Source organism: Zonotrichia leucophrys, chromosome 28 (assembly GCF_028769735.1).
Source record: "Zonotrichia leucophrys gambelii isolate GWCS_2022_RI chromosome 28, RI_Zleu_2.0, whole genome shotgun sequence".
In the NCBI taxonomy this organism is placed as follows: domain Eukaryota; kingdom Metazoa; phylum Chordata; class Aves; order Passeriformes; family Passerellidae; genus Zonotrichia; species Zonotrichia leucophrys.
Window position 1 is genome coordinate 3,184,785 of NC_088197.1, and position 19,083 is coordinate 3,203,867.

A 19,083-nucleotide genomic window follows, 5' to 3' on the forward strand; every position below is an offset into this window, starting at 1 on the left:
CCTGCTGTGGTGTCACCCCTTCCCACCTGGCTCCATCCCACCCACACAGAGCATCGAGGGTACTGCCCAGGACAAGGCACAGCTGCCTTTTTTTTTTTTTTTGGTTTGTTTTTATTATTAAATACACCCTGGGAGGCACAGAGGGAAGGAAACCCAGAGCCCATCCACCCTGCCAAGCCCAGAGCCTTAAACAAATAAAAACCCCACAACAAAAAGTTTAAAAACCAAAAATAAAAAAAAGCACCCAAACAAAACCCCCTAACAACGCCAGACCTCCCCCCCTCATCTCCAACTCCCACAGTCTAGATTTAGAAAGAAACCCACAAAGAACAAAACAAGGAGAAAGTCCCCAGGAAATCCACCCCGAGCAGCAGCCTGCACCATGCCTGGCCACGGTGCCAGGGCCACCTCCACCCCTCTCCTCTCTCCTCCAGCTGGGATGCCACAGCCATGGCTGCACGTTCTTTGGGAAGTCAGCAGCAGGGCAGGTAGAGTCCACCTGTCCATCCCCGTGGACAGCTGCCTGTCCTGCAGTTGGCACCTCTGGGGCTCAGTAAATGATCTCATAAACTGTGGCTTTCTTGTCCCCTGAGCCCGTCACGATGAACTGGTCGTCCGTGGAGATGTCACAGCTGAGGACTGAGGAGGTTTCCTTGGACTGCAGAGAACAGGGGGAAGCACAAACAGCAGCCTCAGAGCAAGGTCCCAACCCTCCCCTTTCCTTGGGGAGGCTGTGGGGGTGAGTTTATGGGGCTGGCACAGAATTAGAGCTGGGTTGTGCTGGGCAGCCTCAGCCCAGGAGCCCCCACCCTCACCTGGAAGATGCTGGCGCCGTAGGGCGTCCTCCAGGCGTTGAGCAGGTTGTCCTTCCCTGTGCTCACAAACCACTTCCCTGTGCAGGGACAAAACAGCCTCGTGTCACCTCACCAGAGCCAGCAGCAGATCCAACACACAGAGAGAGGCAGCCAAGGGAACACAGAGAGGAGTTTGGTTCCAGCAGCCATCACTGCTCCAAAAGGGATGGATGGACACCCCTTCTCTGACCATCACCACCAGGACAGGGCTGGCTACCACTGGCTTGTTCCCAGTGCAACAAGCCCTGTGACACACAGACAGAAGTAGAGGTGGCATCCATGAAGCTGCAGAGCAAGGGGAGCCAGGAGAAGTGTGCCTACCACAGGAGGCGAATTTGAGAGAGAGGACACAGCTCTCGTGGAGGTGCAGCTGGTACTTGTCAGGTTTGGTGACGTGCAGGATCTCCACGTTGCTGCTCTCCATGCCCACGGCCAGCCACTCTCCCATGGGGCAGTAGCCCAGGGAGAAGATCTGAGGGGACACACAGGCTCACAGGCTGGCCCAGCAGCAGGTGCCAGCTGGCCCAGGGGGCTCCAGAGGGCTCCAGCCCTACCTGGGAGCTGAAGTCGTGCTGCTGCAGCTGCCGGCCCTCCCGCAGGTCCCAGCAGCGCACGGTGTTGTCCAGCCCCCCTGTCCACAGCTTGGTGCCATCGTTGGAGATGTCAATGCAGCTGGCACCGTCTGTGTGGCCTTGAAACTGCCTGGGAAAGAGAGGGATGGAGAGGGAGAGGGCACAGCTGGCAGGGCAGGCAGCACCTGCAGCACGGAGCGAGGGCAGGGCAGCAGCCAGCAGTGCAAGGACAGGCCCTGTGCCATGGCCAGGGTCACACACAGGGACACGGTGCAGGGGACAATGAGGGGATCCTGGCCCGAGGAGTCCCCAGCAGTGCTGCCCTGCAGCCCCTGGCCCAATCTCACCTGACCAGGGTCTGGTTCTGCAGGTCCCACACCACGATGTTGCCGTCGCTGCAGCAGGAGAAGCAGACTTTGGCGTCAGGGCTGATGGCCAGGGCGTAGCAGGCGGGGGCAGAGGAGGTGAGCTCAGCCTTGATGCGGGGCGTGGGGGCTGCCAGGTCCCAGATGGACAGGGTGCTGGCCTCCCCCCCCACGATCAGGCTGCGCCCGTCGGGGAGCAGCTTGCAGGAGCGGATGTAGTTGTCCCGGTTCTGCACGGGGGGCACAGGCAGCAGGGCAAGGCAAGGAGCACATGGTGAGCACACAGGGCCTTGCAGGGGACACTTCTCCTTCTCCCCCTGCAGCTGGGAAAGGCCCCTCTGTCCCCTGCACTGCAGCAGGGGCACATTCCCCTTGCCAGCCCCAGCCCAAAGGCATTCCTGCTCCTCCTCCTCCTCACCAGGCAGTCGAGCTGAGCCACGGCCGTCTTGGTGCCCGGCTGCCCCACGTCCCAGACCTTGACGCAGCCCTTGCCCCCGGTGTAGACGTGTCTGGTGGAGTTGCTGATGGTGACAGCACAGACCACCTCGCCGTGGCTCAGCGTGTGCAGCTGCCGCGCGTGCCGGGGGATGCCGGAGCCCAGCAGGGCGTCGGGGGGGAAAGGCACCGGCTGCATCTGCCCGTCTGCACTGACGTGGAAGGAGTAGGCACTGCAAGGGAGCACAGCAGTGAGGCACAGAGCAGGATCCTGCGTGGGCAGGTGCCATGCAGGGCCAACACAGGCAGCAGGGTCTGAGGCAGAGGGCATGGAAGGAGGGGCACTGGAAGGGAGCCGAGCAATGAGAAGCAGAGCAACAAGAACCAGAGCAGAATCCTGCACGGGCAGGTGCCATGCAGGTCTAACACAGACAGGATGGTCTGGAGGCAGAGGGCATGGAAGGAGAAAGTACTGGAAGGGAGCAGAGTTGAGAGAAAAAGAGCAGTGAGAAGCAGAGCAGAATCCTGTGTAGGCAGATGCCATACAGGTCTAACAGAGGCAGCATGTTTTGGAGACAGAGGACATGGAAGGAGAAGGCACTGGAAGGGAGCACAGCAGTGAGAAGCAGAGCAGGATCCTGTATCGACAGGGGCTGTTGCCATGCAGGGCCAACACAGGCAGCAGGGTCTGGAGGCAGAGGACATGGAAGGAGAAGGCAATGGAAGGGAGCACAGCAGTGAGGGGCAGAGCAGAATCCTGCATGGACAGGGGCTGGTGCCATGCAGGTCCAACGGGCACCATGGGCACATGGCACCAACAAACAGCACGGTTTGGAGTCAGGACATGGATGGAAAAAGCACTGGAAGGGAGCAGAGCCTTGAGAAGCAGAGCAGGGAGGAGCAGAGCAGAATCCTGTCTGGACAGGGGCTGCAGGTCCAACACAGGCAGCACAATTTGGAGTCAGAGCCATGAGCAGAACACACCCAGCAATGCCAGCTGGGCACACAACAACCACAGCCCAGCTTTCCCCCAGGCTCTGCTCCCTGCTGCCCCCAGCTTGTCCACAGAGCCCAAATTCACCCCACAAGCCTCCACCTCCCCTCCTCCCCCAGCCCATCCCCACTTACGGCTTGCCCGAGCTCCCCACTTGCATTCCGGCCACCAGCCCCGGGACGCGCATGTGGGGGTGCGGGTCGTAGCCCACCTGCAGGGGACAGTGGGGTGAGGGTGGCTGTCACTCTGTGACCCCACAGCCCCTCGGGGACGGGGTCACTCACCAGAGGCGAGCGCCCGTAGCCCCCGGCGGCCGCGGCCCCGTTGAGCTGCGGGGACATGAGGTGCAGGCTGGCGTAGGCGCCGCTCCCGGCCACGTCCCCGTTGACAGCAGGGTGGGCCAAGCCAAAGGCGGCTGAGTAGGGGCTCTGCACTCCCAGAGGATTCCTCAGGCCCAGGGCTGCTGGGGGAGAGGCAGAGTGAAGGGATGGGGTCCTGGGGACAGAGCCTGGACACCCATCCAGGTCCCAGCGGGGCCAAGCTCACCCAGAGGGTCCACGGGGACTTTGGCAGCCGTGGGGCGAAACTGGGCACTGCTGGAGCCTGGCAGGGTGTCACCCTGAGAGGTTGGGGTGCTGGACTTCAGGCTGGGGGTTCCTGCCTTCTCCACCTGCCAGGAACAGAATGGGGAGGTGGCAACTGCACCACACCCCTGCCAGGGGGTCCCTCTCAATGACAGCCAAGCCCAGGCAGTGCTGAAGGGTCTGTGGGATCTTCCTGCCCCTCCAGCACTTTGCCACATGGGTTTGGAGGTGGGGGACCCATGGGTTTGGAGGTGGGGGACCCATGGGTTTGGAGGTGGGGGACCCATGGGTTTGGAGGCAGGGGGACCCATGGGTTTGGAGGCAGGGGGACCCATGGGTTTGGAGGCAGGGGGACCCATGGGTTTGGAGGTGGGGGACCCATGGGTTTGGAGGCAGGGGAACCCATGGTTTGGAGGCAGGGGAACCCATGGGTTTGGAGGCAGGGGAACCCATGGGTTTGGAGGCAGGGGGACCCACGGGTTTGGAGGCAGGGGGACCCATGGGTTTGGAGGTGGGGGACCCATGGGTTTGGAGGTGGGGGGACCCATGGGTTTGGAGGCAGGGGGACCCATGGGTTTGGAGTGGGGGACCCATGGGTTTGGAGGTGGGGGACCCATGGCCACTCTGAGCTGAGCCCAGCAAGGACACAAGCACAGCCCCAAGTGGGTCACACGTACCGTGGGTGCATCCTTGCTCCGAGACGGGGACGTGCTGCTGGAGGAGGCCATGGAGGTGGGGCTGAGGGGCACGGCCTCCTTCCTGCCCAGCGGGACCTTCTCCACCCCGTTCTCCCGGGACGAGTAGGAGTGGACGCTGTGCGGGGAAGAGGGGTCCTGGGGAGGGAGGGAAATCAGCAGGGAGCAGAGCAGGGTGGAGAGCAGGGATGTCCCAGATTATGGTGGCTCAAGCAAGGGCCAGGCTGCCAGCCTGGACCCTGGGGCTCACTGCTGCCACTGGCACCTCCCTGCGATGCCACCTCTGCCTGTTAGTCCCACCCTCGGGGATGGTCAGCACAAACTGGCCCCACAGCCCTCCCAGTGCCCCAGGACACTGACCCCAGACCCTCCCGGTGTCCCAGCACACTGACCTCATCCACCACCAGGTTGTCCTCACTTTTGTCTGCATCGCTGCCCTGAAATGCAGAGAGCACGGCTGGAGCCAGAGCAGCTGCAGCCACCCTCACTCCTGCCTGCCAGGCAGCCCCATTCCTCACCCCACAGGGCAGGATGGGGTCACCCCAAGCCCCCCAGCCCTGGGCTCACATAATCTGTAACAAAATCCTTCTCCTCCACCTTCCTCTTCTTGCTGCTGCTCAGGTACTCGGCGATGGCTCGCGCGCGCTCCCCGTTCGACAGCGCCAGGGAGCTCTGGGTGAGGACAGGGCCAGTGGCTGGGGGGGCTCTGCCCAGCTCCTGGCACTGCCAGGGCTGCCTCCAGGAGCATGGAGTGCCCCAGCCCAGCCCTGTGTCCTCAGCACAGCTGGTGCCACCACAGAATGGTGCAAGAGGAGAAAAAGGCACTTACGGGGCCGGGGTCTCGGTCTGACGCTGTGGCAACGCAGAGGAGCAGCAGGAGGAGGAGGAGGAGGGAAAGGAGAACACTGTGTCACCACCAGGAGTCCCCCAGGAGTGCCACCCACTTCACCCATGGCTGCTGGGGTGTTCACAGCAGGGCCAGACCAGCACAACAGCTGCAGGGTGGTCCCAGACCCTTCCCCACCAGCAGGGTAGTCCTAAACCCTCCCCAAACAACCAGCCCACCTCACTCCCCTCCCATGAGGGTGCTGCTCACTGGAGGATGTTCCCACCCAAGCCCCCTGCCCCTCCAGCCCAGCTGGCAGCCCTGAGGCATGGCCAGGTACCCCCAGCCCAGGGAAGAAGGGCACAGGGAGCAGAGGGAGCCCCAGACCAGCACCATCTGTTCCCAGGTTCACCCAGATCCCCTCAGCCACCCCAAACTCTGCCTCCCTGCCATGGTATCCATGGCCACACCAGGTGCCAACATTCAAATCTCAGCATTAATTAGTTTGACCACCAAACTCCCAAAAAACTCACTTTTCAAACTGGGACACTGCCCCACACTCACCCCTGGGCTCTGTGTCATGGACTCCTCTGTCATCCTTGGCGAGGAGCTGGGCCTGGGCCCCCAGTGCCCCCGAGAGTGCCAGCAGCCCCGAGGCACTGCTGATGCCAGCCAGGCCAGCAGGCTGCATCCCAGAGGGGTGTGGGGTCAGCGGGATGGGGGGAGCGTGGTGGGAGAGGTGCTGGGTCTGCAGCTGGTGCTGGAGGGGAGAGGGGAGAGCAGAGTCAAAGGGCTGTGCCAGCACAGCTGCTGGGCAAGTGAGGGGCAGGAGGCAGCCCTGGCACAGTCAGCAACGGGGTCTGGGTGTGGGGGAGCAGGCCATGGCACTCAGGGTGTCCCCAGTACTGTCCTGAGGGCCACCCCATCCCTCCCACCCTGGGCTGGATGTGGGACCTGCTGCAGTCTCCAGGGAATATTGAGTGGGGATGGTGGTGCCCCCTCCACCCAGGGTGTGAGGACACAGTGACACACCCCAGCCACCACCCCCACCCCAAATTTGCACCCCAAATCCTGCTGGCACCCCCAAACCAGCCTGGTTTGCCTCTCTCCTCCCCTCATTCAGCTGCACCAGGGGCAGGGATGGCAGGAGCCTGGGAGGTGCCAGCATGCCAGGGTGGCCCTGCAAGGTGGGCAGAGGGTTCACGTACCCCGATGGCCGCGTTCAGGTCGGTCATAGTCACCTGCTTCGCTCGCTCCACAGCCTGGACCACCTGCTGCTGGTGCTGTGGGGACAGAACAGGGGCTGGGGCAGCCTGGGGCAGCCTGGTCCCTTCCCCTGGGCCCCTCAGGGGCTCTGCACACCCGGCTGGGCCCCAGGGCTCACCCACCTCCTGAGACAGGAACGGGATGAGCTGGGCGCAGATCACGTTGAGCCGCTTGGCGATCTCCGTCTGCCAGGGGAGCAGAGAGACACAGAGAGCCCATCAGGGCCACCCTGAGGGACCCCCGTGCTGCCAGCAGAGCCCCCTCACCACGGGGGTGAGGGCAAGCTCAGGGTGCTGACACCCAGCCCAAGGGCTGCTCCATCGCCCTAGAGACAGAACTGAGCCCTGGATTTCCCTGCCAGGACCTTGGGCACACACAGGGACAGAACTGAGCCCTGGATTTCCCTGCAGGCCTTGGGCACACAGGGACAGACTGAGGCCTGATTCCTGCCAGGACCTTGGGCACACACAGGGACAGAACTGAGCCCTGGATTTCCCTGTGAGGACCTTGGGCACACACAGGGACAGAACTGAGCCCTGGATTTCCCTGCCAGGACCTTGGGCACACACAGGGACAGAACTGAGCCCTGGATTTCCCTGTGAGGACCTTGGGCACATCTCCCATGCCACAGGGACAGAACTGAGCCCTGGATTTCCCCACCAGGACCTTGGGCACATCTCAGGGACAGAACTGAGTGACAATTCCTGTTCACAACAACACCTCCTTCAAACCCAGCACGCTCCATCCCCACCCTGAGAGCTCTGGGATGGCTCCAGCTCCTTCCTGGCAGGGACACAAAGCCCCTCAGGCCCATGGCACCGAGGCCAGCCCTGAGCAAGCCCCCAGCCCAGCAGCCCCTGCAGGTTCCCCTGCCCTCCAGGCAGCCTCCATGACACCACACCCGCCCCTTGCTGCCCTCCCAGCCCGGAGGAAGCCCTGCAGAGCTGCTCTCCTTCCTTCCAGCTGCTGTTTTCCTGCAGCACTCGAGTGCCGCTGGCAATCAAGAGCTCAGAGCATGGGGAGGGAGAGCAGAGTCGTGGTGTGCAGTGCCATGTTCCTGTGGCACCCCTCTGCCAGCTTCTGGGGCACCATGGCATCTCCTGCCACCCTCCAGAGCCCCATGTTCCTATGGCACCACCTGCCAGGGACAGAACTGACCCTGGATTTCCCTGCCAGGACCTTGGGCACATCTCCCACACCCCAGGAACTGAAATGACCCCTGGATTTCCCTGTGAGGATCTTGGGCACATCTCCCACACATCAGGGACAGAACTGACCCCTGGATTTCCCTGCAGACCTGAGCAACTCGCACACCTCAGGACAGAACACCCTGGATTTCCTCCCTTGAGCACATCTCCCAACCCAGTGACAGAACAACCCTGAATTTCCTGTGAGGCACACTCCCATGCCCAGGGACAGAACTGACCCATGGTCCTGCCAGGACCTCGGGCACACCTCCCATGCCCAGGTGAGTGCCAGGGTGAGGGGGCACGGCCGGGGTGGGCACACACCCCCAGGGTCACTCCCTGCTGCCCTCCAGAGCAGCTGCTCTGCTCCTGCCAGCCCCAAAGCACAGCAACAAATCTGGCACCTGCCCTCACTTCCCCTTCAGAGGAGGGGAGGAAAAAAAAGAGAAAGAAAAGAAAGGAAGAGGAGGAGGAGGAGGGGGGAGCGAGGAGATTTGGCAGCCGGCAGTTCTGGGAAGGATTTAGCTGTCTCCCGGGGCCGGCAGTGATGGATTCTCTTCCCTAATGCACTGATGGGCAGCAGCTCCTTGGGGAGAGCTGCCTCCAATTCACTCGCACTCGTTAATGTGCAATTTACTGGCACTTTAACGCTCTCAGCATGAAAAACGATCGCGCTGTTTGCAGCCCCCCCCCAGCCACCAGCACCGGCGTCGCCTCCCCTCCGGCTCTCGGTGAGCGAGTCCAAGGCCAGGCACATTCGGGGAGGTGCTTTTAGAGAGAGATACAGGCCCCTTTCCACGCCAAAAACAAAGCAACAATAATAAAAAAATATAAATTAACGTCTCCTGCTCGTTCTTGTTTTGATCCTCTCCTGCCAAGGCTGGGGCTGCTTGCAGAGCTGCAGCAGCACTGCCAGACCCCAGCCCCATTTCCCCCAGAGAAAACCCCAAATCCTGGCTTTGGTGATGAGCAGCTGGGGACAGGGGGTACAGCAAGGACAGAGGTACAGCACAGCATGGCCTCAGCTTCATTTCCCCCAAAAAACCCAGAGAAAACCTCACATCTCAGCCCCATTTTCCCCCATTTCCCCCAGAGCAAAACTCCACGCCTCAGTCCCATTTCTCCCCACACAAACCCAGAGAAAACCCCAGACTTGGCCCTTGGTGATGAACACCAGGGGACAGGGGGCACAGCAGGGACAGAGGCACAGCACAACATGGCCTCAACCCCATTTCCCCCCAGAAAAACCCAGAACAAAACCCTACACCTCAGTCCCATTACCCAATGGGGTCTCAGCTCCATTTCCCCCCATACAAAGCCAGAGAAAACCCCACACCTCAGCCCCATTTTCCCCCAAAAAAACCCAGAGAAAACCCCACACCTGGCCCTTGGTGATGAACACCAGGGGACAGGGGGCACAGCAGGGACAGAGGCACAGCACAACATGGCCTCAGCCCCATTTCCCCCAGAGAGAACCCCACACCTCAGCCCCATTTCCCAATGGGGCCTCAGTCCCATTTCCCCCCATACAAACCCAGAGAAAACCCCACATCTTGGTCCTTGGTGATGAGCACCTGGGGACACTGAGCATAGCAAAGACAGAGACCACACCACAGCCAGCCCCCAGCCCAATTTCTCCCCAAAAAACCCCAGACCAAATCCCCAAACCTCAGCCCCATTTCACCCCCAAAAAACCCCACACCAAAGCCCCATTTCCCAATGGAGCCTCAGCCCCATTTCCCCCCAAACAAACCCAGAACAAAACCCCACATCTTGGCCCTTGGTGATGAGCACCTGTGGACATGGGACACAGCAAGGTCAGAGGCACAGCACAGCCAGCCCCCAACCCCATTTCCCCCCAAAAAGACCCCATACCTCAGCCCCATTTCCCAATGAGGTCTCAGCCCCATTTCCCCCCATACAAAGCCAGAGAAAACCCCACATCCTGCTCCTTGGTGATGAACACCTGGGGACAGGGGGCACAGCAGGGACAGACACCACACTACAGCCAGCCCTCAGCCCCATTTCCCCCAGAGAAAACCCCACACCTCAGACCCATTTCCCCATACAAAGCCAGAGAAAACCCCACAGTTTGGCACCTGGGGACACTGAGCATAGCAAAGACAGAGACCACACCACAGCCAGCCCCCAGCCCAATTTCTCCCCAAAAAACCCCAGACCAAATCCCCAAACCTCAGCCCCATTTCCCCCAGAGAAAACCCCACACTTGGCCCTTGATGAGCACCTGGGGACACTGAGCATAGCAAGGACAGAGGCCAAACCACAGCACGGCCTCAGCCCGTGGCCATGGGGGCTCTGGGGCAGGCAGGACCCGCCTGTGCCCGTGAGCAGGGCAGGATTTGGGGCAAGGGGAGGAGGGACAGAGCCCCCAGGGCAGCGCTGAGCCGTTCCCGTTCTGCTCTCACACAATGGCCGCTGGCTGTCAGAGCAGACTCAGGGCCCTTGTTAAAAGTGCCGACAGCTCCCTGGCCGGCGGCCAGCGGCACCTGGGGCTGGCAGCAAACACAGCCTGAGAGCGCCGGGAGGGAACAGCAGCCAGAGGAGAGCAGCTCGCAGCTCTGCAGGGCCGGGCAGACCCTGGGCACGCTGCCCCAAGCCCCAAAGAGCTCCCTGTCCATCCTGATGGGGAGGATGGAAACACCACGGAGCCAGCACAGGGCTGAGAGGAGGGGGTTGAACCCAGAGCCCCTTATCAGCCTCCAGAGGATACCAAAGGCTGAAGGGTCTCAGGGAGAGAAATTGCCCCAGAACTGTCCCAGAGACAGAACCAACCCCAGAACTGTCCCAGAGACAGAACCAGCCCCAGAACTGTCCCAGGGACAGAACCAGCCCCAGAACTGTGCCAGGGACAGAACCGACCCCAGAACTGTGCCAGGGACAGAACTGACACCAGAACGATCCCAGAGACCCCCAGAACTGCCCCAGAGACAGAACCAACCACAGAGAGACAGAATTGACCACAGAGAGACAGAACCAACCCCAGAACTGTCCCAGGGACAGAACCGACCCCAGAACTGCCCTCACAAGAACAGCACCAGCAGGGATGCCAGGGCAAGGAGGGCATCCCAGACGGGCAGAACACCCTCCCAGCGGGCACAGAGCTGGCAGGGGTGGCTGACATCCCGCCCTGGCACGGGGACAGGGCCAGCTCTGCCCTCCCGTGCAACAGTTGGCGTCGGCGGGCGCGGGGCGGGCAGGAAGGCGGCGGCGCCTCCTCGCCAGGCTCCTCCGCAGCCTCTTTAAAAATAGATGAGGAGAAACCTTCTGTCTCAGAGCAGCTGGTGTGACCCGGAGCTCGGCTCAGGGGAGGAAGGGAGGGAGGGAGGGAGCTGAGGAAGAGAGGGAGGGGAAGCAGCGAGGGAGGATGCGCAGCGCCGAGCCCCCGGAGAGCCCACCCTGCACCCAGCCCCAAAACAAACCCTCCTTTCTCCTCAGAATGCTCCTGGGCCACTTGTAAAGGTGTTAATGCAGAGCCCCTCAGCCTGTTCTGACCCTGCAGTCTCCCTTGTCCTGAGGAATAAACCAATATCTCCTTCACAACACTCACAACCGGTGTGAGCGGCCATGCAAACACAAATCCTCCATCACCCCTCCATGCCTGACACAACAACAGCACCACAGCCCAGGCAGGGCACCCTGAACCCAAAACCAGAGCACAGAGCTGTGTGGGGACCTCAGGAGGCACCACAGCCCAGGCAGGGCACCCTGAACCCAAAACCAGAGCACAGAGCTGTGTGGGGACCTCAGGAGGCAGCCAAGGCCATGGCACAGGGACAAGGACACATCCCCTACAAACACTGAGTTTCCTGGGCTGCAGCAGGGAGCAGCTTCCCCTGGGGACCACAGGTGGCAAAACGGGGTTGGGGAGCTGGAAAAAGGAGGTGGAGAGAGCTCCAAACCCAGGCACACTCACCTGTTTGTGCATCTCGATGTTCAGGCCGTAGGACATCTCGTAGTACTGTGAGGGAGAGAAATCAGCACCAGCTCAGCTCTGGAGGCCAGGGGAGCTCCCAAAGCACAAAATCCTCTGTGCTGCTGGCACAGCAGCTCAGCCTGGCCACAAACAGGCGTGGTGTGGCCAGGCCATGGGGACAGCAGGGTCCCTAGATCCTTTCCCAGGAGCAGAGGTGGCTCTGGCACAGCAGAGGGGTCTCTGGCACACCAGAGGTGGCCCTGGCACACCAGAGGTGGCCCTGGCACACTTCTGCAGCCCACAGGATGGACACAGCCCCTCCAGGACTCCTCCAGAAATTGGGACAACCCAAACAGGAGCAGATTTGCCACCACAAGCTGAATGTCCCGCTCCAACACCACGGATCTTTTTGGGGGAAAACCAGACAGGAACAGCCACAAAACCAAATCTCAGGGCCTGGCCACACAACCCAAAAGCAAAGGGAAGGCAAAGCATCCCTGCATGTCCTTTGATGGTTCAGAGGAGATCCCACACCACCCTTCTCCTTTCAGGTGGAGCTCACTAACCATGACATAATGACGCTGGATTTCTGTTTTTTCTGTTGCCAGCTTTTCACATTCTAACTTCAAGCTGTGAAAATAAAGAGGAGAGAGAGAGGGAGAAGGAGCAACCCCCCCTTGGTCCTCCCAAGTGAGAGGATGGACAGAGCAGGAGCCCTCCCAGTGCTTCAGCCTCCTCTCAGCCCCAATCCCAAATCCCAGCACAAGGCAAGAAAAACCACCTGAAGGAGGGCAGGAAGGGGCTGATGAAGAGGAGCTGGACACCAAAGGGATCTGGGCATCAGGGAGCAATTTGCACGGACTCCTCACCCCCTCCCCAGCATCTGCTTCCCAAATGGAGCGAGCTGCAAAGCTCAGCTGCATTTAAACCTGGAGTGTGGGGATGGGGAGGTGATGCTGGGCAGCCTCAGGGATCAGAGGGACTCCAGGTCCCAGAGATGGCTCTGGCTCAGCCCAGGAGCTGCTGCTGGAAGCCAGCACCTCCTCCTGGGGCTTTTGGCAGGCAAAGGTTGAATTTCCCCCCTCAAACAGAGTCATTTCAAGCTACCAAGGTGATGCTTGGCACAGCCATGCTCTGGAGGGACCAGTCCACCCTGGATGGTGCTGCCCAGTGCCAGGAGGAGCCAGCACCACTGAAGTGCCCAGCTCACACAGGTGAGCCCTGGCAGCTTCTCACCTGTGGTATTGGTTCTGCAGGAACTGGAATTCCTCCTTGATGCGATCCAAGGTCTCTGGGTAAGTCAGCTTGAGGGACTGGGGGGTGCTGGGGATGGCACTGGCAGCAACAGCGGCTCCTGAGGCAGCAGAGGGTGCCTGGAGATGGGCCTGGGCAGAGATGGCACCTCCAGGGTCACCTCCTGCTGCTGCCCAGCAAGGCTGGCACATCCCCAGGGCATCCCTGCACCCCAGGGCACATCCCACATGCAGGAGGGTGCACAAGGAGTTACGGGAGAGGAAACTGCTCCCAACCAGGCACCAAGGGCTTCACCAGCACTGGTGTGACACGGAGCCAGAAGGGATTAATGACCACGGGTGGCACCGGGCATGGCACAGACCGGGCACGGCACAGACCACCACACGCCGAGCTGCGTGCCACCCGTCCCACCATCCATCACAGCCCTGTGAATCCCGCTCCGGGCACCCCACAAACCCAGACCGGCTTGGGGAAGAGCCCCGGCATCGCTCCGAGCATCACCCGCGGTACCGAGCATGACTCCGGCGGTACCGGCACTGGCACCGAGCATCACCCCCGGTACCGGCACCGGGCTGTGGGTCAGCACCGAGCATCACCGGGCTCGGGGGTGCAGGGCCGGGCTGGCACTGCTGAGAGGGAACGGGGGCTCACCGGGGGCCTGTTCTGCGGGAACATCCTCGGCACCGGACAGGCCCGGCACCCTCCGGCCGCGCGGGCCCCGCCGCAGGCGCGGGACAGGCCCGGGACACCGCTCCCAGCTCCGGATCAGGCCCTGCAGAAGAACCGGGGGTCACCGCCCGCCCGCAGCCCTCCCCGTTCCCGCGGGCACCGAGGGCCCCGGGGCTCCCCCCGGGCTCGGCGGAGCCGCCCAGCCCCGGCCCCCCGCGCCGCGCAGACAATGGCCCCGCGCCGCCCGCCGCAGGTACGGCCGCGGGGCGGCACCGGCCTGGCCGCACACCCAGCCCCGAGCGCGGCCGGACCGCGGCCGGCGGACACCGAGCCGAACCGAACTGAGCCGAACCGGGACAGCACGGGACAGGACGGGACAGGACGGGACTCACCGCGCTGAGGGTCCCAGACCCGGCCCCGGCCCCAGGCGCGCACCCCTGAGGCGGGGCGGGCCGGGCCGGGCCGAGTCCAGCCGAGCAGAGCCGAACCGAGCCGAGGCGGGCCGGGCAGAGCCGAGTCCAGCCGAGCGCAGCCGAGCCGGGCCGAGCCCCCGCCCCGCCCCGCCCCGCCCCGCCCCGCCCCGCCCGCGCGGCCGCCGCTCTGCGGAGCGCGATCAATGAACGGGCGCGAGCGCCAGCTCCACGTGGGGCCTGGCCCGTGCGGGCAGGCGCCCCCGCCGCCAGCCAATGGGAGCGCGCCCAGCGCTGCCGCCCCCACGTGGGGCGCGAGGAGCTGCTTCCCCATTGGTCAGCCCAAACCCGGCCGGCGCGCGGGTGTCAATCAAAGGAGGCCGAGCGGAGAACGAGGGGGCGGAGCCGCGGTTTAACCCTTGCGAGACCGGAGGGGACAGAGAAGGGACCGGGAGGGGACCGGGGTCGGGCCATTCCCGGCGCCCCACGCGGGATCCCCGGCACTGCACGGACCCTCCAGCCCCGCACTCCGGCACTGCAGCTTTGCCCGCTAAACGGAACCGGGAGGCTGCACCGGAGCCGCTGTCCCCGCCGTCCCGGGCAGCTTTTTGGTGGTAAACACAAGAAGCAGTCGTGTCTCGTTCCGTGTCCGTCCCCCCCGCCTCTTTGTTGTTTATTTTTAATTAAGAAAATAAAGGAACCCGACGCCACCCACGCAGCCCTGCCCGGGCCGCAGGTCCCGCCCGCCTCACCGGGAATTCCCTGCACCGGGTGATGGCGGGAGCGAGCGGCAGCGTCCCTGCGCCCGGCAGAGCTCTGGGAAAGGCTCAGAGCCAGGGCTGTTCCTGGGCTCTGACAGCCCCCGGCTCCCTGCCATCACCCCGTGTTCTTTGGGATGGGCAGATACCCGCAATGGGAAAGGGACACTCGTGTCCCCATCCCAGCACTGTCACCTCCTCCCAGAGCTCCCCAACCCGCTCTGGGTTTCCTCGTGGTTTTTCTGCTGCTTTGACTCCTTTCGGGGCGATCGGTGCTTGCTCGGGACATTTTCTGCTGCTGCTGCTGCTGCTGCGGGTCAATCCAGGCTTACACCGAGCAGGAAATACAACATCGGAGGAGCAGCAGCTGCCAGGAGCCTCTCCCCCTGTTTAACCTTAATCCAGGAGGAGGCCAGCAGCGCTTTCCTGCTCCCCACAGCTCCATCCCCTCACAGCACAGACCGTGGCCAGCAGAGCCCCTCCTCAGAGACAGGAACTCGCCTCCAGCCCCTGGAAGAGAAGAACAACAACAATCAGAACCTCAGCAAACCCTCTGAGATAGAGCAGGACCGTGCAAGGGCCGCCCTGAGCCTGCCCCGAGCAGTCCTGGGTGTGATGGAGTGTGCAGGATTTTCCAGCTTCCTCCAGGTCCTGCTGCCTTTACTGAATCAGGGACTGCCCTCAAGGAAGCCCAGCTCGTTTAGCCCCATTTTGCCCAATCTGTTCCCTGGCAGCCCCGGGATTTTCTGAGAGCAGGCAGGGAGAGAATCCCCCACTCTGGATCTGATGATGCCCCTGTTCTCACTGCCAAACACCTGTAACCTATGGGGTTTGTGCTCTGAGGAGAGCAGCAGCAGCAGAAGAGCAGTCTCCCAAGCCTTATTATATTTTAAAATGTAATAACAGCACAAGATGTCTATTTTGGTAGACAGAACAGATCATTTCTGGAAGAGGCCCATAAATCTCAAGCAGAGGGGAAATAATTTGGCCAAGGTCATGTTAAGGCAAAATATTAAAATAGAAAAAATATATTTTAAAAAAGCAGCTTAGAGCTGGACTGAGGCACCATCTCTGTTCTAAACCTCTCTCCAAGCCTGGGAATCCTGTCCCCCCTGCCCTGCTGTGAAAATAAAGAGGAGAGAGCATTACAGCATTACAGCATGGGGATGAGACACACGTGAGGGCCTGGCTGAGTGGGGAGACCAAGGCAGAGGAGAGCAGGGACCCCAGCAAGGCCCCTGGCAGGATCCTGCTGATCCCTCTGGCCCAGGTTCAGCCCCCTGCAGCAGCTGAGGAGGCCTCAGGCACTCAGAATATGGGATTAGGGACAGGCTGGGGTGTCCTGATGTTGGCAGAGGTGGGGAAACACTATTGCAGCACTGATGAGGAAAATCCTGTCACTGTCCTCACCAGCAGCTCCTCCATCCCATTGCATCCCAGCACAGGCACAGGGATGGGGAGAGGCTCAGATTTGGCACCACCTGGCTCCCAGCACGGTGTGTGCCCAGCTTTGGCACTCCTGTGGCACTCAGGATATGGGATTAGGACAGGCTGGGCCATCCCGATGTTGGCAGGAGTGGGGAAACACCATTCCAGCACTGATGAGGAAAATCCTGTCACTTCCTCACCAGCATCTCCTGCATCCCGTCCTATCCCTGGCAGTGCCATCCATCAGCAGGGCTGTGCATCCCAGCACAGGCACAGGGATGGGGAGAGGCTCAGATTTGGCACCACCTGGCTCCCAGCACAGGCAGCAGCTCCCGGTGGCACCGGAGCAATCCCCGCCATCACCGGAGCCACCGGCAGCCCGGTTCGGTAGAAACGCCATGACAAAAGCTCATCATTAAGGGACTCAGAGCCTCCCCTCAGCCCTCAGCGCTGCCCCAGGGCCGCTGGGACGAGCCAGGACCCCGCAGGGCCGGGGCTCGGCAGCCAAGCGAGGCGTCCCTGGCAGCTCTGAGCGCCCCTGGCAAAGGGAACACGACAAAACTGCTGCTCGTAGCCTCTGGCTGCTTCCCCGGGCTCGCCTGCCAGCTCCCCGCATGCCAGCGGTGCCAACCCAAGCCCTGCCCTGCCCAGGGGCATCCCCACAGGTGACCCGGGCCAGGCACGGGCCGGGCACGGTTCTTTCTTGCTCTGGTGAGAAGGAGGCGGCATTGAACAGCCTCCCCCGAGAGTGCTTTCCTCTCCCCTTTCCTCCTCCTGCGCAGATTTAATTTCTTCTATCGCTCCCTTCTTCCCTCAGCGAGATCAAAGGAATCCGCGGAACCGGCGCAGTTCGGCGGAAACGGCGATTAAAGGAGAGGGGGAGGAGGAGGAGAGGAAGAGAGGAAGAGAGGCTGGAGGAGCAGCTGGCTCCGCGCAGTGTCCGGGCAGGACGGGCCGGGCCGGGCAGCGCGGGCGGCACCGGGGGCTCCTCCGGTACCGGGGCACCGGGGGTTTCTCCGGCAGAGGCATCGAGGGTTCCTCCAACCGGGGCACCGGGGGCTCCTCCAGCCGGAGCACCGGAGCTCCTATGGCACCGGGGGCTTCTTCTGTCGGGACCGGGGCACCAAGACACCGGGAGCTCCTCCAGCCGGGGCACCGGGGCCTTCTTCTACCGGGGGTACCGAGGGTTCCTCTGCCCGGGTCACCGGGGCTCCGCTGGCCGCTCCGCCGGGCTCCTGCTGCCCCCTGCCGCCCCGGCGGGACGGGACCGTGCCCGTTCCTGGCCGGTGGCCGCTCGGAGACCCCAGCCCGGGTTCTTCCATCCCTGATGTTCCCCAAACCCCCGCGGGCCAGCGCTGCCACCCCCGCCCGTCCTGGTCCGGTACCCCCCACATCCCCCGAGGGAAAAGGGGCTGCCAGATCGCCCCCGAGGCCGCGATGGCATCGCTGTCCCCCAGCACATCCCCGAGCCGGGGCCACCTCAGGCTCATGTGGCCGCAGCATCGCCCGTGGCCGCCGGCCAGGGCAGGGGATGTTTGGGGGATGTTTGGGGGATGAGTAACATCCTTCCTGGCAGCGCCGCTGCCCGCTCCTGGAGGCTGCTGCAGGCACAGAGCGGCTCAGCCCCTTCGCCCGCCTCTCTCAGCCTCGGAAAGGAGCCAGAAAAGCGAGGAGGGACTCGTGTGCCAGGGAGAAGGGAGGGAGGGAGGGAAGGAGGGAGGATGCTGAGGATGCTGCGTGGCACGGTGGGAAGCAGCCAGGAGGCGCAGGTTGGGGGAGGCAGCTCCAGGCCCCCTCTAGAGCAGGGCTGCGAGCCAGATCCCGGCTTTGTGCTGCCAGAAGCGGCTTGTTTTGGAAGGGAGGCGCGTTGGCAGAGCGCTGGGTGTGCGTGTGGAGCTGCTGACGCTGCCGGGGAACAGGGACGGCTCTCATCGGGTCCCTGCCGTGCCTTCAGCCCGCGGCAAGATCTGCCCCAGCACAAGCAGGGATTCCTTCCCAGCTGCATCCCCAGCTCCTGAGTCACTCCCCGAGCAGGGTGGACGCTCAGCACATTGCCCAGGGCTCACCCCGAACACCAGAGGGGCTTCCTGGGACTCGCCAAACAGGATGGACAGAGCTCTTAACAACTCTGACCAATCCAGCGAGGTACAAACTGGAGCCTTGAACCAGGAAACAGGCACTCAGGGCTCATCCCAGCCCTGGACTCTGCTTCCCTTCCCCTCAGCTCCTCAGGAGCCCAACCCAGCCTCTCCAGGAACTCAGACCCTCCAGGGTCCAGCTGGAAGTGCAGCAGCACTGAGCAGGTCTAGGATGGATCCAAAATTTCACCAGGGACCTGCTCTGCCTTCCCCAGGAGCTCTGGGGCTGAGGAGCCAGCACAGGCTCCTTGCCAGCACCCCTGTCCCTGCAGAGGTGTGCCAGGGAGCACACCCGGAGCAGGCATCTTTTATGGAAAATCCTTTCCTTAGGATTTTTCCTCCTGAGAAGCTGAGAAGCCTCAGGAACAAAATGTAAACAATGGTTATCTGCTGCTGTGGATGCAACAGGTGGGTCTGTGATTGGTCTCATGTGGTTGTTTCTAATTAATGGCCAATCACAGTCAGCTGGCTTGGACAGAGAGCCCGAGAGACAAACCTTTGTTATCATTCTTTCCTATTCTATTCTTAGCTGGCCTTTGGATGAAATCCTTTCTTCTATTCTTTTAGTATAGTTTTAATATAATATATATCATAAAATAATAAATCAAGCCTTCTGAAACATGGAGTCAGATCCTCATCTCCTCCCTGATCCTGGGACCCCTGTGAACACTGCTACAAGTGGTGACCCTGAGTGAGGAAGATTCCTTTTCCCTT

The 19,083-nt window shown here is 62.1% G+C and overlaps 1 protein-coding gene across 3 annotated transcripts; it reads right to left on the reverse strand.

Annotated features, from left to right (window-relative positions):
- Positions 1 to 188: 188 nt before the first annotated feature.
- LOC135458776 (transducin-like enhancer protein 1) lies at positions 189 to 14,176 on the reverse strand. Of its 3 annotated transcripts, none has more exons than XM_064734096.1 (21): positions 14,028 to 14,176; positions 13,618 to 13,738; positions 12,949 to 13,097; positions 12,279 to 12,342; positions 11,713 to 11,757; positions 6,714 to 6,776; positions 6,534 to 6,608; positions 5,890 to 6,085; positions 5,329 to 5,351; positions 5,067 to 5,171; positions 4,892 to 4,936; positions 4,482 to 4,637; positions 3,767 to 3,890; positions 3,505 to 3,683; positions 3,355 to 3,431; positions 2,210 to 2,459; positions 1,774 to 2,021; positions 1,409 to 1,556; positions 1,176 to 1,326; positions 816 to 892; positions 189 to 658 (listed from the first exon to the last, which is right to left on the reverse strand). In XM_064734096.1, the coding sequence occupies exons 2-21, from the start codon at positions 13,639 to 13,641 to the stop codon at positions 551 to 553; spliced, it is 2,307 nt and encodes a 768-aa protein (XP_064590166.1). In that variant the 5' UTR covers positions 13,642 to 13,738; positions 14,028 to 14,176; the 3' UTR covers positions 189 to 550. The 3 variants fall into 3 exon arrangements, 2 of the variants coding, with proteins under 2 accessions (XP_064590166.1, XP_064590167.1); XM_064734097.1 differs by having other exon boundaries at positions 190 to 658; positions 3,505 to 3,680; XR_010442924.1 differs by having other exon boundaries at positions 522 to 658; positions 1,409 to 1,552.
- Positions 14,177 to 19,083: the final 4,907 nt, after the last annotated feature.

Bases quoted from the DNA above. Each gene is read 5' to 3' on its own strand.
- LOC135458776 (XM_064734096.1), bottom strand. From the start codon at position 13,641: ATGTTCCCGCAGAACAGGCCCCCG. The intron at 4,937-5,066 runs GTGAGCCCAGGG...TCTGCATTTCAG, and splicing joins AGGATTTTGTTACAGATTAT to GGCAGCGATGCAGACAAAAG. The intron at 1,327-1,408 runs GTAGGGCTGGAG...GTGTCCCCTCAG, and splicing joins AGCACGACTTCAGCTCCCAG to ATCTTCTCCCTGGGCTACTG.